Source organism: Pogoniulus pusillus, chromosome 8 (assembly GCF_015220805.1).
Source record: "Pogoniulus pusillus isolate bPogPus1 chromosome 8, bPogPus1.pri, whole genome shotgun sequence".
NCBI classification, from domain to species: Eukaryota; Metazoa; Chordata; class Aves; order Piciformes; family Lybiidae; genus Pogoniulus; species Pogoniulus pusillus.
In genome coordinates this window covers 9,018,855-9,036,388 of record NC_087271.1, presented here as the reverse complement: position 1 = coordinate 9,036,388, position 17,534 = coordinate 9,018,855, and the positions used below count along the sequence as shown (strand labels likewise).

The window sequence follows — 17,534 nt, the reverse complement described above, 5'->3', positions numbered from 1 at the left end:
TCACAGAAAAGCTGTGTTCTAAATGCAAGTCTGTGACAAATGTCCAGTATTAACACCCCTAGAAACCATTGTTTCTCCTCCACTTCAGAAATACAGGTCTCTGGGGAACTTTTAATATAGCACGAACAACATCCTGAACAGAAATCCCTTTTTATTGTGGCTCCCACTGCCGTTCTTGAGAAAAGAAGGCACAGAGAAGGTTTTAACTATGGTTTTGGTTTCCTAAGGGGACAGGACAGGGATGATGGAGTTGTGCCCTTTCTACGAGATGTACAGTGGTGAGACAAAAGACAAGACACAAACATGCAGCACAGCAAATTCCAGTTAGGTATCAGGAAGAAAGATTCACCAGAAAGACAAACGTTGGAACAGGTTCCCTGACAGGCTGGGAAACAGCCTCTTAAGGTCCTGGACAGCCTGGTTGTTACTCTGTGATTCTACATGCGACTGTACAAAGGCAGTGAAGTTCAGGACTGCCAGGGAGTTACGCTGAGGGCTTTGGTATCTCGATGCTTCTTTTAAAAGCAGCAGCGCAACTCAGCGTCTCTCTGCACTCACATGCGCCTCGGAAGCCAGAATCGGCGGCTGCGCATACGCAGGTGAGCGTTCCGCGGCGAGAGTGCGCCTGCGCTTGCTGCGGGGAGCGGCGGCTCCAGGGACCCCTGGCGGCACAGCTCCGCCTGCCGTGGCGTGGGCCCCGCTGACAACCAGGAGCGCTCCGCAGAGGCCAGGCGAGCCAATGGCGCCAGCGCTCATTGGCATACTGCAGTGACTGCGAGGGAACCTCCGCCTGCCGACCAATGGAAGCCTCTCGGCAGCGCAGAGGCAGGGGGCGTTGGCGCCTGGTGGCGGGCCGACAGCGGCAGGCAGTGGGAGGTGCGGCAGGCGGTGCTGCGCTGGTGGCGGGCAGAGAGCGGCGGGCAGTGGGAGGTGCGGCAGGCGGTGCTGCGCTGGTGGCGGGCGGAGAGCGGCGGGCAGGTGGGAGGTGCGGCAGGCGGTGCTGCGCTGGTGGCGGGCAGAGAGCGGCAGGCAGTGGGAGGTGCGGCAGGCGGTGCTGCGCTGGTGGCGGGCAGAGAGCGGCAGGCAGTGGGAGGTGCGGCAGGCGGTGCTGCGCTGGTGGCGGTCGGAGAGCGGCAGGCAGTGGGAGGTGCGGCAGGCGGTGCTGCGCTGGTGGCGCTTCCGCGGGCACCGCTGCCGAGTCTCGGCGCCTCTCGGGTGTTCTGCACGGCGCCGCACGGAGACACCACCGTGCAGGACCGGGACTGGGCATGCAGAACGGAGAAGGCGCCTCACACGCTGAGCACCAGCACGACTCCGGCCCCCGCTTTGGGGGTGTTCTGGAGTTCTCCGCTGCAGCCGGCGACCTCCTCTTGCAGCACCTGGGCTTCCTCTGACGTCTCCGTATATAGTCCCCGAAACGGGAGGCGCTCAGGTGAGGCTTCGGGAGCTATAGGTAGCCGCTGCGCAGCGCCCGTGTTACTGATGGTAGTCGTCTGAGAGTACTTGGGTCTTTCCTAACTTTGTCTCTTGCTCCTCTTTAGTCAGGCACTCTCTGCTCAGTGACATAGCTCTGGTCCTGCTTTGTGACAGCTCTTCACACCTAGCATCCAATGCCCCTCCTCTGGTAAACACAAATATTACTACGTTTCCACAGCCTGTCATCATTTGCCTTCCCAGATTGGGTCTTCACCTCAGCTGTTCAGTCCTAGCATTCCTCCCCAGAAGGAGGCCATAAGCAGCTCTTGCCCTGGTACAGTTTGCAGATGGCGATTCTGCTGGCTCAGAAGCTGAATGATAAAGGAGAAGCTTATGGTTTAAGCCCCACATGTTAGGCTGCCTGCGTTCATGCTGCCCGTTGAAGAAGGAAGCGTTTTCCGTTCAGCTGGATGGCTGTGCAAAAGGTAAGTTAGTTGAAAGCTGATGTGGCAAGTACAGTAGCAGCTTAAGTGTGGCAGCCTGGAGTGTAGCACAAAAGAATATGCCCCGCTGAAAAGCCAGCTCAGCTTCATGGCTCTCTACAGGTAAGCGACAGCCAGTGCAGTTCAGGACTTGGGTTATCTCTGCTGTTGTTACCTTCCCTCTTTAGCACAGTCTTAAGCGTAACTTCTCTGCTCCTCCTTTAAAGCGACTTGTAACCCAGGTTGTGTGCGGTGCTGAGATCCCTGGGCTATGGTGCTTACCCCTTTACACAGCTTGCTGCATTCAGCATTCACAGTGTGCTTCTCAGAAAGGCTGTGTGTAAAACAGATGCACACATGTGGCAAGAGTTCAAAGGTAACTCTCTCTCTCTTTGCTTTGGCTGATAAGGGAAATAAATAAAACAGAGCGTGAGCTGCTGCCTTATTCTTGCCTGTTTTACTGTGCTGTGTGCTGAGGGCAGAGCTCTCTAAAAGCCTAATTTAACAAAATGCTGAATTATTTTGCTGCAGAAGATTTGTGGCCACAGAGCCTTGTTTTTGTCTCTTGGCTGCTTCTCTGCTTGGACAGGCTGGCTGCCTTTTCCAAGAAAACATTGCTTCCTCTCTGCCTGGGTATCTTTTCCGCTTGCCAAATTAGGAGGTGAAGTGAAGCCTGCACTTTGCAATGGTTTGTTGTAAAAGTAAAGTGCTGAGACTAACTGTAGCCCTTTTCTGAAGCCTATGAATGATAGATCAGCTGGGAAGTCAATGGTGTTTCTACTGTATCTTCTAGCAGCCTCATTAATATTTCTGCCTGAGTTGATTCACATTTGCTTCCATACTTGAGGAGCTAAGTTGCAATAGAAGCTTGCTTTTGCCTTTTGCATTTCAGAGTGGTAATAGCTGGCTAGTAAACTGGCAACTTAGTAAATAGTTGAGCAGAGCTTAGAGGAATCAAACTGAAAACAGGGACTGTAGTCATGCAATTTGTACTGAAGCTTAATTTTGTGCTCCCAAGTAATCTAACAGGCCCTTGTGAAAAGTCTCTTCCTGCTTTCCACTAGGCCCTCCTCAGGCACCAGAAGGCTCTCTACCAGAGTGTTCTTTTCTGCAGGCTGCACAGCCCTGACTCTCTCAGTCTGTCTCCACAGGCAAAGTGCTCCAGCCCACTGTGGCCCTCCTCTGGATCTGGCCCAGCAGTTCATGCCCCTCCTATGCTGAGGGCACCAGACCTGGATTTCAGTACTCCAGTTGATGTCTGAGGAGACATCAAAGAGGGAGAGTCAACTCCCTTATCCTGCATCTCTTGATGCAGCTCAGCACACGGTTGCTCACTGTTCTCCCTTTGGACAGTGAGCCATTGATCCCAACTCTGGGAGCAGCCACCCAGCCAATTCCTTATCCAATGAGTGGTCCACCCCTTGACCCCATACTTCTCCAATCTGGTGACCAGGATGTCATGCGGGACAAGTTTCAGATGCCTCCATAGATCCAGGTAGAGGGCATCAGTGGCTCTTCCCTTATGAGCTGTTGCTGTAACTCCTTCATGGAAAGCCATCAAGTTAGTCAGGCCTGATTTACCCTTGGAGAAGCCACACTGGTTACCACTGGTCATCTCCTCCTTCATTTTCTGTTTGCCTCAGCAAGGCCTTCAGGAGGATCTGCTCCATGAGCTTGCCAGGCAGAGAGGTGAGAGTGAGTGGCCTGTAGTTTCTGGGGTCCTCCTTTTTTCCCTTTTTGAAGAGGGCTTGTGTTTCCCCTTCTCCTCTCAGCAGGGATTTCTCCAGTTTGACATGACTTTTCAAATGGGATGGGCAGTGCTTTGGCAGCTTCCTCTGTCAGTTCCCTCAGGAGCCATGGGTGGATCTCATCGTGCTCCATGGACTTGTGCACCTTCACGTTCTTTCGGTGGCTGTTCACTGGCAGTTCTTTAGTACTGGTAACTGAAAACACAGACCAGGTTAAAAAAACAACCCCAAACTCTCTGTGTCAGGTAATTCTTTTTGTTTGATGCACATTTCCTCTGGGGTGCACCTCTCATAAAGCTCATAGTTCTTCTTTTAGCACAGTCTGTACTGTGTTTTCTTTGGGTAGTTCATCATCATCTTGCAATTAATTCTCATCATCTCCAGCTTAGTATTTCTCATGTGGCACTGAAACAAATGCTTCAACACGGCCTAGCTTTCTTTAATCAAGCCTTTGATTGGTTGTACTTCCTTTGCTCTGAGCAGCTGTCTTACACGAGAGCCAGTGGGTTAGTAAGCCAGTTGTAGGTTCTGTATTTGTCTCTGCTCTTTATTTCTGATGTTTTCAGCACACATCTGGAATGGAATGCGTGTAGTAAAGTGACTTTTTGCACGTCTTTCATGTGAACTTCTGCTCTTTATTTTAGCATACAAGGCACAAGGAATCAACCCATTATTTCTCTTTACAACTTCTTCTGGACGCCAAAAGAAATAAACTTACCTGAGACTGGGAGGGATTTGCAGGGAAAAAAGTGTGATGTTAAAACAAGCAGGCCACGGGGGAGAACTGCAGCAACCGAAGTTGCCAGGCGCTTATTTACATGTTCATTTAGCAATGTTTGGAGAGGGACAAAAATAAGCACCTGTGTGTTGCAAGAGGATTAGGGGAAGTGACTACCGGGACTGGAGTATAAATGCTCTGCAAGGTCAGTGCCTGGAGCAGTTAGTGAGGAAAGGAGGTGTGGAAATAGCACAAAGCAGTCAGAAAAGGCAGGTTATGGTACTGATGGCATCTGCTGGGTTTCTGAAACGCTAAGATGTTGTTGCTGGCCTATACAGCTCTGCTGTTAGGTTGGGTGTATTGTGCTGCAGACAGAGGTAAGTTCAAATGTGAAAAGAAAACCAAACCCTTTCTTAAAGCATAGGCAAAGTTGGTGACTAAAGCAAGATATAGATTAAATGTTTGCGTTGTAGCCTGTTTTAATGAACATCTGGCAATAACAGTACTTGAGATTTCTTCTGGCAGTATTTAGCATCTGCAGTATTTAGTGTCCTCTCCTCGGTATTAGTTCGTCTGTTTATCTGGATAACTGCTGCTGGTATTTATCTCTCACACAACTTCTTCAAGGGTCACTTTCCCAAACACTAGAGCCAGAGAGCTCGTCAAGGATGTTTAATTATTTGAACAGCTAAAACCTGTAAACAGCTGGGAGACTAAAATAGAAAACATTCAATGGATGTGCCCTTCTTTCTGCATGGAACAATCTGTGAGATCGTTGGAGAGGCAAGAATGATTACTAAATGGACTGAAAAGCTTCCATGGTGTCTTACGGCTGACAGACTTTGTTTGATGTATTAAATGAGATAAATGTATGCAGGTATAGTTTTGTACATGTTTAAAGTTGTAGCTAATATTAGTTTTGTACAGGTTTAAAGATGTAGCTAATATTCAGGGTATATTCTTGAAAGCCTCTGATATTTTCTGTGCAATTTATTTTTCTTGTGTTGTTGTGTTTCCGTTGTTTAATGTATTTGTAGTAGTTTAATTCCATCTCTCTCTGGATTTCTTTCTGTGGTCTGTTGTGGAAGTGCTGCTGTGTGATTTTGAGCTAATGCAGGGTGTCTTTAACTGGTCCTGATTGGTTTTTATTTTAAGTGAAGGTGACGAAGGTCCTTATTAAAAACAATCCAATGGATTTTACCTTGAAAAAGTAGGATATGAATGAAATGCAGCACCTGATAAAGTCTAGTTTGTGTGCAAACAAGTCCAAAGAAAGTCCTGGGATTTGAAAAGAGAGATTGCCTGAATTTGCACATCCTTTTCACAATGCTTCACTTGAGTGAGAAAGACTGCACAGGAATGTGAATGTAGCAGTACCTGATTTATCCAGGACAACTATTACTGTTGGTCAAGCAGGCTTCCTGGTTGAAGCTTTGTGTTAAAAGTCTGTGTGAGCTGTGTGTTTGCATGTGGGCATCTGAATTCTGTGTGAATTGATGCTTTATGCTTGGCTTAATGGAAGCTGCTACCTGTATAATGACAGCAAGGAAGCAGCCTGAGTTGTTTCTAACACAGGCCACATCCCATATAAACAGTAAATGATTAATTCCAGCTCTCTTGGTCCCTCAGTTAGGGATTTGAAGGTATGCATTTAGTACATCCTTTCCAACATACAAATGAAACCGTCCCAGTTTTGGTGAGTCCATGATGGAATTGATAGAGTTTTGAAGTGCACAAACCTGCCAGCAGGTTTATTTTTATTCAGCAGCTAAGAAAGTGCATCAAACAACAACAACAAAGAATAATTAGCTGTTATCAGAACATGTCCCTCTTTTGTGGGTTTTGTTTTCTCTAAACCAAAATAGGAAGCCAGGTAGAATTAAGTGTCCTCATTCGACACAATAGCCAATAAAAGTACAGTCGAACTCAGAAATAAGGGACAAACTGGAGAGGTGGGTTTGATGGGTGGACTGTTCAGTGGATAAGGAATTGGCTGCATGGTCGCATCCAGAGGGTGTTGCTCAATGGCTCGAAGTCCAAATGGAGAATGGGGACAAGTGGTGTCCCTCGGGGATCCATTCTGGGACCGCTGCTATTTACTGTTTTTATCAGTGACAAAGTGGGACAAGGGCACCATCAGCAAGTTTGCAGATGGCACCAAACTGCGTGGTGATGCCCACACACCAAAGGGACAGGAGGGAGGGACCTGGACAGAGTGGAAAGGTGGCCCCAGGTGAACCTTAGGATACTCAACAAGAGTAAGTGCAGGGTCCTGCACTGGGACAGAACAATCCTCACTGTCAGTACAGACTGCGGAACAAGGTGTTAAGAGAGCAGCCCCATGGAAAGGGACTTGGGGGGTGCTGGTGGCCGAGAAGCTGGGCATGAGCAGGCAGTGAGCACTTGCAGCCCAGAAGGCAAATCGTGTCCTGGGCTGCATCAAACCAAGTGTGGTCAGCAGATCCAGAGAGGTGATTCTGCCACTTTGCTCTGCTGAGACCTCACCTGCAGTACTGCGTCCAGTTCTGGAGCCCTCGTTATGGGAGGACATGGACCTGATGGAGCGGGTCCAGAGGAGGGCCAAGAAAAGGAGCATCTCTGCTATGAGGACAGGCTGAGGAAGCTGCGATCGTTCAGTTTGGAGAGGAGGAGGCTCTGAGGGGACGTAATAGCAGCCTTCCAGTACATGATGGGGACCTACAGGAGTGATGGAGAGGAGCTGTTTGCAAAGGCCTGCAGTGACAGGATGAGTGTGCTATTTTGAAGCAAGCTAGAATGTTTTGGTAAAAGAACTAGATAACAGGCAGTGAAATGAAAAACAATTGTGTCTCTTTGCTCACAGTCATGCTGAGACCTCTGGGAAGAAGTAAAACATTCTCCATTTTGTCTTTTCATTCTGCCTTTGCCTTCAGACCTAGTCACATCTCATTCACCTTGCTGCCACTAACCTTGCTCCCTAACCTCTTGGCTGCACCTCTCTTCTTCCTGAGAACTGGGGTAAGGTTGAGAGGGCAAGAGGAGGTGTTGGGGTGGTTTGAGAGCCCCTCCTGGGGACCCAGGTTTCTGGGAGGGGAGTTGTGCTTTTGTATTGTTTATCCTTTGTATATTTCTGTATTTAACTGTATATATTGTGAATAGCTGCTTGTATATTTGCTGCTGTAAAATAAATAGCTTCATTTATATTCCCAGAGGCTGACTGAGTTAGTTGGGGCAAATTCAAAAAATGTGGGGGGGCAGGTAAGAGCCGAAACCATCACAACGAGGGGCAATGTGTTCAAGCTTGAGAAGAGCAGATTTAGATTGGATGTGAGGAACAAGTTGTTTACGACGAGGGAGGTGGATGGAGCACTGGAACAGGTTACCTAGGGTGGTAGTTGAGGCCTCTTCCCTGGAGACATTCATGGTGAGGCTTGGTGGGGCCCTGGGTGACCTGGTCTAGTGGGGATGTCCCTGCTGACTGCAGGGGGGCCTGACTGGATGACCTCTAGAGGTCCCTTCCAGCCCGGACCGTTCTATGATTCCGTGACAAACGGAGTAGAGAAGCTCTTCCTGTATTAAATATCCTAATTTTTAAATCCCAGACTTCAGAGGGTACTTTCTCAGCTTGCTGTCTGAAAGCACTGATATTAACAAGCTCTAGTGAAAAACCTGTGGTATTAGACAAAAATCTTTTCCTCATGATTACAAAGTCCTTTTTTTTGGGGGGGAGGGGGGGGAGGGCCAGGAGGGGGCAGGTGTGAGTGTGAAGCAAGCATTTTGAATAGCTTGGAAAGACAGAAGGAGCTACAGGAGTCTTCATTTTGCAAACACATTAAAAGGAGGATGTGTCTTACACTCTTCCCTGTATGGTCTGTTCAGTGGGTGATGTCCTCTGCCCCGGTGGTTAGGGTGTGCGTCAGCACTTCAGCAGGAACCTACCTTCTGTGACCAAGCAGATCACCCTTGAATTAAATCTTCTGGAAACTTCTTGGTGTCGACTTCTTCTGAAAAAGGATCAGTCCTTTTCAGGAGTTAAGAGGACTAGGAAAGAGCAGTGCTAAACACTACAGTATTATGCAGGCCGAAAGCAGGTCCTGCAGGCAGCTGCAAGCACTTTGGCTCTGGGCAAACAGGATGAGCTGGCAGCTGTGAGTCTCAGCACTGCAGAAATGACAAACTCCTGCTCTTTTGAACTCCCCGGAGATTTGGGTTTCTCCCTGCTTTCTGCGGGCACTCACACTTGTGCCGGCACACTGTCCAGCAGTATTTGTGGCCAGGCCTCCATCACAAGTAAACTCTTGTGGCTCTCTCTCTGATGGGGAATTTTCTTCCAGGGATAAAGGGGAAATGTGGCCCCCCACCAGTTATTGAAAATGGAGACATTCTGTCCTTTCCCAGGAAAGAATATCCAGATGGAGCAACTCTGACCTACAGATGTCTACATTTATATGTAATGGAAGGATCTGAGACTATCACCTGTAATAATGGCCAGTGGATGAACCCTCCAGTTTGCCTAGGTAAGCTGCAGCACCTGCTGTGTGGCCAAAGACTCTGCCTCTGCTCCAGCTGCCTTCTCAGATCCTACAGGCATCACTTGTACAGCAGTGCTTGTGCAGGAGGCTGCAAGGCTGGCAGGGAAGAACAGCAATGAGACTTTGTTTTGCCCAGAAGCTTCTTCTTGAAGCCAGCTTGTATGGCCCCATCTCTGCTGTCTTTCACCAACACCACAGTGGGTTTGGGAAGGGGGAGAATGGCTGAACTGCACTGTGTGAGGGATCTCCGTCACTCTGCAGGGCTCCCAATGTCAGACACTGCAGGCTCTGAGCACGGGGTCACAGAATCACAGTTTCTTGCAGCACTTCAGTGCATTGTGATGACTCTCTGCTTTTGCCTCTTTCCAGCGGCGTGTACAGCATCTGAAGAAGACATGAACACAAACAATATTGAGCTGAAGTGGGTCTTCCTCAGAAAGCTGTATACTCTATCGGGTGACTTTATGGAATTTCAGTGTAAAATAGGATATATGGAGGACCCAGCATCGTCCCCATTTAGAGCACAGTGTGTGCAGGGGACAATACAATACCCTCGGTGCAAGCCAACAAGTAAGTCATCTCCAACTGAGGCACAGCTTAGCCAGAGTTTTGTTTCATGTTTAGTGCTGAAGGCAAGGTGAAAGCCTTTAGCTTTCCTGGGGGAGCAACGGTGCGGGAGTGTCCTGTGCAGTGCTGGTGATGAGGGCAGTGCCACAAATCACAGAATCACAGAATGTTAAGGATTGCAAAGGACATCAAAAGATCCTGCCAGAGCAGGATCACCTAGAGCAGATCACACAGGAATGTCCATGGGTTTTGAATATCTCCAGAGAAAGAGAGTTCACAAACGACCTGGGTAGCCTCTTCCGGTAGCTACAGAAATGCTGGCTTTTCCCAGCATCTCTCACTGACCCTGCCATCTCCTGACAGTGGCTGAGTGCTGCCTCTGTCACACTTAATTGCCCTCTCTGTGGTGAACTCTGAGAGCTGTGACACACCTGAGAAGGAAATCTTGGACAGAAACTGTAACCAAGTTGTTAGCACTAACTGATGTCTGTGCCAGGGAACACCTCTGTGACTACAAAGGTGACTGCTGCAGTCTGTCTTTTCAGATATGACATGTGGGCCTCCTCCAGAAATTGCTGGTGGTCGAGTCCAAGGTGCCAAAAAGGCAAGGTACTTGCCTGGGGAGACAGCTCGCTATCAGTGCTGGCAAGGTGCAGAGATGACAGGGGCTGCCACTGTAGCGTGTGACAACGGGACCTGGACAGAGCTGCCAAAGTGCAAAGGTAAATTCTCTCTCTCTTCAGACAGTCACTCCTACAGAGGTTCTTAGCTGCCAGTGAGACCGTCAGGAGGCTGACCTGGTAGCATTTGCTTCTCCAGATTTTCACCTTGTGCCAGGCACAGTTACTGCAACGTATCTGGCAAGGACATTTTCTGAGGTCTATATGCACATGAGTTTCCCAGCTGAGTGACCTGGGTGGCTTCACTCAAGCTGGCCACAAGGAGAAAACTATCCTGAGACTGAGAGCACTTGCTGGCCAGGTCTGATTTTCACATCTCTCCCTTGGACTTCTTGGCATCAACTTTCTGTACCTGCACAACGAGAAGAGAGTGAGAACTTCTGCCAGCAGTGCTGGAGAACAGAGCCCACAGTTCCTCTGCTCATTGATGTTCTCATAGTGCAGATGGTGAGCTGCAATATCGAATGCCAGGGAGTCAAATCAGCTGATAAATCAGCTGAGGGCAGAATTTGATGTAAGCCTATGCCAGGTGCTCTGTTGGTGCCTCCTAAGAGTTCATGAGCACACTGAATAATCTCCTTTGTTTTCATTAGACATGCAGAAAGTTTCAGCCCTTGAGTCAAATACCACTCAGGTGGGAGTGGGAAGGTCTGCAGAAACCACAGGAGAATTAAGATCAGGCTCCATCCTGTAGCTCTAGGCCATAAATGCAAGTGCAGAGGCTCACTGCTGCAACCAAGGAGTCTGAGTCTTCTCTGCAGATTTGCTAGTGCAAGCTCTGTTGGAAGGGCAGGTTTGACAGCAGTGTGTTGCTTGAATAGGTATTCAGATTTGTGAAGCAGTGCATCAGGAGAGGCAGGTGGCACCCCCCAGCAGCTGTAAGCAGCCCACAAAGCCAAGGCTGTGCCATTAGGGGTCACAGTGGTGCAGTTCAGTGACAGTCACCACTACCTGCACTCAGATTCACTTCTCTACTGCTCAGGCAGTTCAGGGAGGAGGTAGGCATCAGGCACAGCCACACAAAGAGCAGTGCTCGCCACTACACTGTTATGCAGGACGAAAGCAGGTCCTGCAGGCAGCTGCAAGCACTTTGGCTCTGGGCAAACAAACAGGATGAGCTGGCAGCTGTGAGTCTCAGCACTGCAGAAGGACAAACTACTGCTCCTTTGAACTCCCCAGGGATTTTGGGATGTTGTGGCAAGGCCTCCATCACAAGTAAACTCTTGTGGCTCTCTCTCTGATGGGAAATTTTCTTCCAGGGATAAAGGGGAAATGTGGCCCCCCACCAGTTATTGAAAATGGAGACATTCTGTCCTTTCCCAAGAAAGAATATCCAGATGGGGCAACTCTGACCTACAAATGTCCACATTTATATTTAATGGAAGGATCTGAGACTATCACCTGTAATAATGGCCAGTGGATGAACCCTCCAGTTTGCCTAGGTAAGCTGCAGCACCTGCTGTGTGGACAAAGACTCTGTCTCTGCCCCAGCTGCCTTCTCAGATCCTGAAGGTGTCAATTGTACAGCAGTGCTTGTGCAGGAGGCTGCAAGGCTGGCAGGGAAGAACACCAATGAGTCCCTGTTTTGTCCAGAGGATTATTCTTGAAGCCAGCTTGTGTGGCCCCCTCTCTGCTGTCTTTCACCAACACCACAGTGGGTTTGGGAAGGGGCAGTTTGGCTGAATTGCCCCCAGACTTCTCCAAGCTAAAGCATCCCAGATCCCTCAGTGTCTCCTCATGGTGTCAGTGCTCGGGAAATTCAGGGTGTGCCTGTGCCATGGCCTTGAGGAAGCAAATTCAGAGGAGTGCTGAGCAGAAGGGAAGGAGAGATCTCAAAAAAGGCACAGGGAAGTTCTTTGGTGCCTGGGAACATCGCCATATGTTCTTTGACTTTGCCCTGTGTAACTGTGTTGCGGAGGGGGATTTGTCTGTTTCTCCCTTATTAGGGGGAGGTGGGAAATTAATTTGAGGCAGTGTTAATTTTTTATAAAATTATTTATTAAAATTAATATTTACAAATTTGTCACCCCCAACCACTGAATAGTTCTTTTGTGCAAAGTTATGAAAACAGTTAGGATATGATATATTTACAGGGATTGGATTATCAATTATTCAAATTATCAACAACTATAGACAGAGAGAAAGATTCCCTTAGGCTTAATGCCTGCTTAACAGCTATACTGTCTGCCCAGCAGGGGCTGAAACTGTGAGTGCTCTAAGGCAGAGGTGCCTTATTCTACAAAGAAATCAAAGCTTACTTAAATGTGTTGCTCTTGATTATTAATCACCCTCTCGGGATTGTGTCACAGCGTGTACCCAGTGTGTCCTGGTGAGGCTGGAATCTTTCCCAGCTATCGAGAAGAATGATAAGTGTTCCCAGTCTCTGGGGTAAACATTATATCTCTAACCTTCTCCCCTGGTGTGAAGTGGTCTCTGCCTCGATGCTGCTGGTTCTTCTGGATGCTGCATGTCCAGGGATGGTCAGCTGGCAGGATTCCAGGTGCACGAGAAGGATTTGTCCATGCAGCTCCTGGCACGGTCCTTTCACAGCTAGCAGGCTGTGTTTGTGGGTTTGCAGACAATCTGGAAGGTCTACTGACCTGATTCTTCAGGCTTATGGCAGCAGGCATGCAGTATGTGTGCCAGGCTGCTATGAGACTTAGTTTAGGGGGCTATCGGCTCCCCATATATGTATCAAAGGCAGGCGTGAATGTGCTCTGCTTCTAAAGGTTATGCAGACAGGATAACTGCGCCTTGAGATCAATGCAAGAGGGCTGAGCCTCAGTGAGTATGTAAGTGAGGGCCCAATCCTGTGTCTAGGCCTTGCAAGCAGGTCAGAGCAGCAGGGTGCTGCTATATGGATCAGAGAGTGGAGTCTGAACCTCTGAACACTCAACACGTGGTGCACCTTTGCACCCCTCTTTATAGACTCTGAGCCGAGATTCGTGGCTCTTTTGGCCATGTAAAGCGACCAAACAGGTTGGCAGTAAGCCAGACCTTACCTTAATAGGCAGGAGCTGTTTGCCTGGACCCTCCCAAATATGGGGATCACCTGGGCGGACCCCAGGGATACACGGACAGGCCGTGTGTGTGTTACGCAACCTGTTTACCACCATGGGTCCTGGCAGAAAAACATGTCCAGGCACATAGAGGCATAGGGAGGCCTCTGTTTTGGAGCTGCAGCCCCTCCACCAAAGACTGGCAGAGTGAAAATGCTTCACCATAGCTCTGTGTGGGGTCTCAGACAGAGGACTTTCTCCCTTTAGCTTATATGTCCCTCTCTTTCCAGTCACAGGTAAAAGAGGATCATACCAAACAGCTGGAAAAGTTTTTCTGATGCAAACATCTTCTGTAGGCTCTACAGAAAAACAAGTTTCTTGTGGTGCTTCAGTGCATTGTGATGACTCTCTGCTTTTGCCTCTTTCCAGCGGCGTGTACAGCATCTGAAGAAGACATGAACACAAACAATATTGAGCTGAAGTGGGTCTTCCTCAGAAAGCTGTATACTCTATCGGGTGACTTTATGGAATTTCAGTGTAAAATAGGATATATGGAGGACCCAGCATCGTCCCCATTTAGAGCACAGTGTGTGCAGGGGACAATACAATACCCTCGGTGCAAGCCAACAAGTAAGTCATCTCCAACTGAGGCACAGCTTAGCCAGAGTTTTGTTTCATGTTTAGTGCTGAAGGCAAGGTGAAAGCCTTTAGCTTTCCTGGGGGAGCAACGGTGCGGGAGTGTCCTGTGCAGTGCTGGTGATGAGGGCAGTGCCACAAATCACAGAATCACAGAATGTTAAGGATTGCAAAGGACATCAAAAGATCCTGCCAGAGCAGGATCACCTAGAGCAGATGACACAGGAATGTCCATGGGTTTTGAATATCTCCAGAGAAAGAGAGTTCACAAACGACCTGGGTAGCCTGTTCCGGTAGCTACAGAAATGCTGGCTTTTCCCAGCATCTCTCACTGACCCTGCCATCTCCTGACAGTGGCTGAGTGCTGCCTCTGTCACACTTAATTGCCCTCTCTGTGGTGAACTCTGAGAGCTGTGACACACCTGAGAAGGAAATCTTGGACAGAAACTGTAACCAAGTTGTTAGCACTAACTGATGTCTGTGCCAGGGAACACCTCTGTGACTACAAAGGTGACTGCTGCAGTCTGTCTTTTCAGATATGACATGTGGGCCTCCTCCAGAAATTGCTGGTGGTCGAGTCCAAGGTACCAAAAAGGCAAGGTACTTGCCTGGGGAGACAGCTCGCTATCAGTGCTGGCAAGGTGCAGAGATGACAGGGGCTGCCACTGTAGCGTGTGACAACGGGACCTGGACAGAGCTGCCAAAGTGCAAAGGTAAATTCTCTCTCTCTTCAGACAGTCACTCCTACAGAGGTTCTTAGCTGCCAGTGAGACCGTCAGGAGGCTGACCTGGTAGCGTTTACTTCTCCAGATTTTCACCTTGTGCCAGGCACAGTTACTGCAACGTATCTGGCAAGGACATTTTCTGAGGTCTATATGCACATGAGTTTCCCAGCTGAGTGACCTGGGTGGCCTCACTCAAGCTGGCCACAAGGAGAAAACTATCCTGAGACTGAGAGCACTTGCTGGCCAGGTCTGATTTTCACATCTCTCCCTTGGACTTCTTGGCATCAACTTTCTGTACCTGCACAATGAGAAGAGAGTGAGAACTTCTGCCAGCAGTGCTGGAGAACAGAGCCCACAGCTCCTCTGCTCATTGATGTTCTCATAGTGCAGATGGTGAGCTGCAATATCGAATGCCAGGGAGTCAAATCAGCTGATAAATCAGCTGAGGGCAGAATTTGATGTAAGCCTATGCGAAGTGCTCTGTTGGTGCCTCCTAAGAGTTCATGAGCACACTGAATAATCTCCTTTGTTTTCATTAGACATGCAGAAAGTTTCAGCCCTTGAGTCAAATACCACTCAGGTGGGAGTGGGAAGGTCTGCAGAAACCACAGGAGAATTAAGATCAGGCTCCATCCTGTAGCTCTAGGCCATAAATGCAAGTGCAGAGGCTCACTGCTGCAACCAAGGAGTCTGAGTCTTCTCTGCAGATTTGCTAGTGCAAGGTCTGTTGGAAGGGCAGGTTTGACAGCAGCTCTGTGTGGGGTCTCAGCCAGAGATCTTTCTCCCTGAGGCTTAGATGTCCATGTCTTTCCAGGCACAGGTAAAAGAGGGTCAGAGAAAACAGCTGGAAATGGTTTTCTGATGCAAACATCTTCTGTAGGCTCTACAGAAAAACAAGTTTCTTCTGGTGCTTCAGTGCATTGTGATGACTCTCTGCTTTTGCCTCTTTCCAGAGGCATGTACAGCATCTGAAGAAGACATGAACACAAACAATATTGAGCTGAGATGGTCCCGCAGAAAAAGGCTGTATTCAAAATTGGGTGATGTTATTGAATTTCAGTGTAAAAGAGGATACACAGAGGACCCAGAATCATCCCCATTTCAAGTACGGTGTGTGCAGGGGACACTACAATACCCTCGTTGCAAGCCAGCAAGTAAGTCATCTCCAACTGAGGCACAGCTTAGCCAGAGTTTTGTTTCATGTTTAGTGCTGAAGGCAAGGTGAAAGCCTTTAGCTTTGCTGGGGGAGCACTTGGAGAGGAGCAAGGGTGTGGGAGTATCCTGTGCAGTGCTACAGAGAACATAACCAGCATGGAAAGACTGCTGGGGAAAGAGTTCTTAAGGACACTCAGCTGGTACCAACAGTTTCCGAGTAGCAGTTGTCCAGCGTGAGGTCTACAGGCAAATAATGAAAGTACTTTTTGCAGAGGACTGTACAGTGGATCCGAGCATTATGGCAAGAAATCATATCAAATTAGGGTATTGGGCAAAATCCACCTACCACCATGGCGAAACCATTGAATTTCACTGCACCTGGAGGAAGCAGCAAGTTTCATACCCTGAGCAATTCAACGCAGTATGCAAGAACGGAGCAGTGACATACCCTGTCTGTGCATGTAAGTGCTCGAGGCTGAGAGCATGGGGCACAACTGCCTGTCTGCTACTCTGAGGAGCCACTGTGATGTGCCCAGGCTTCGTCTTCACACCTTTACCCCTTGCTTTCTCTTCCTGTGTAGGACCTTTGGATAAATGGCAACAGCACAAAGGAGCCCAGCTGTGCAAATGGAAGATCCTTCAAGTGACCCAGAGATCTGAGCCCAGTTTTTCCTGGCATTTCTCATTTTGCTTTGCTTTGTTTGCAGCTCAGCCAGCGTTCTGGCCTTGAGTATGTTACTGGGTTTCTCTTTGCTCTGGATGACTATGTTTCCACTGTCTCCACATCTTCCCCATTTCTGCCACTGTATTTAGCTTTGTACATGCCCTTACATGTTACCCAGTGAATAGCTGTGCTTGCACTGACCCATTCGATACTCATCTCACTGTTACTTTGGTGAACCATTGTGTCCAGAAATAGGCTGCTTGTGGTGGCTTGCTGAGACAAGAATTAAAACATTCATGTAATTTGTTCAGCAGCAAGTAGGGTGTGTTTGGCCCTGCCTGCTCCGGCTTCTTCTCCATGCACTCACCTGGGAACTGCCCTGGGCTCTGTGCAGAGCTGTGTCCCCTGCCTGCCTGATCAGGAGGAGCAAGTGAATGGAGTCTCCTTTAAATAACTCAAGGAGATCTTCAGATCACAGACACGGTTCTTGTAGGGAACCTAAGGCTCCTTGATGTTTGCTGGCAGGGCAAGATGCTGGAATGCAAGTAGTGGCAGCTATCTGGCTGCAGGCAGAGATGACTTCTTGGTACCATTCCTGGAACGGGACCTGTTGCCTTGAGAGTTTATAAGAGAGTGTCTTGATGGTGTTTTCATAGGGCCAGAACCTTCTTTACTGTTCTGGTGGCTGTTCCAGTGCAGGCAAATGGTGTACACTGGCATGCTGGAGCTAACACATTTCCAGGTCATGGATGTGTTGCTGGTCAGGAAGTTGTTGCTGCCTCTCATCCTGCTGTGCAGCTGAGGAGCAGTTCTTTTTCTTGCCATTCACTGTTCTAAGGCCATACAGTCAGCCCAAGTGACACTGTGCAGCACGGGGCAAATCTCCTTGCCCTGCAGGTATTGCTCTTGCTTCAGACTCTAAATGACTGTCACTTGCATTGCCGTGCTACTTGATACAACTGCCAGAACTTCAAAGCATCTCACAGAAAAGCTGTGTTCTAAATGCAAGTCTGTGACAAATGTCCAGTATTAACACCTCTGGGAACCACTTTTGAAGGAACTATGCACATGCTTTAGAAAACCACACAGGAACATAAGCATGTAACTAACGTTTCCAGAGGTGCATAGCATTCACTTGTGTTTATGAATCTTGCCAGCCCAGCATGACCTCAGGCATTAACTAGTGAATGGGCTCCTGCAGCCCCACAAATGACACTTCACAAAGCTTTCTGG

General features: G+C 48.7%; 1 protein-coding gene across 8 annotated transcripts in view; it reads left to right on the top strand.

Moving 5' to 3' along the window:
• The window catches only part of CFH (complement factor H), an 81,516-nt gene that overhangs the window by 47,268 nt on the left and 16,714 nt on the right, over positions 1-17,534 (top strand). For 3 of the 8 annotated variants that reach the window (XM_064147144.1, XM_064147146.1, XM_064147145.1), the window contains 8 exons: positions 8,678-8,860; positions 9,245-9,445; positions 9,988-10,164; positions 11,382-11,564; positions 13,551-13,751; positions 14,294-14,470; positions 15,436-15,636; positions 15,910-16,098. In XM_064147144.1, coding sequence (XP_064003214.1) covers positions 8,678-8,860; positions 9,245-9,445; positions 9,988-10,164; positions 11,382-11,564; positions 13,551-13,751; positions 14,294-14,470; positions 15,436-15,636; positions 15,910-16,098 — 1,512 coding nt within the window. Of the gene's footprint in view, positions 1-8,677; positions 8,861-9,244; positions 9,446-9,987; positions 10,165-11,381; positions 11,565-13,550; positions 13,752-14,293; positions 14,471-15,435; positions 15,637-15,909; positions 16,099-16,218; positions 17,383-17,534 lie in introns of those variants that run through there. The other 5 variants (XM_064147150.1, XM_064147151.1, XM_064147149.1 and 2 more) reach the window with 4 other exon arrangements.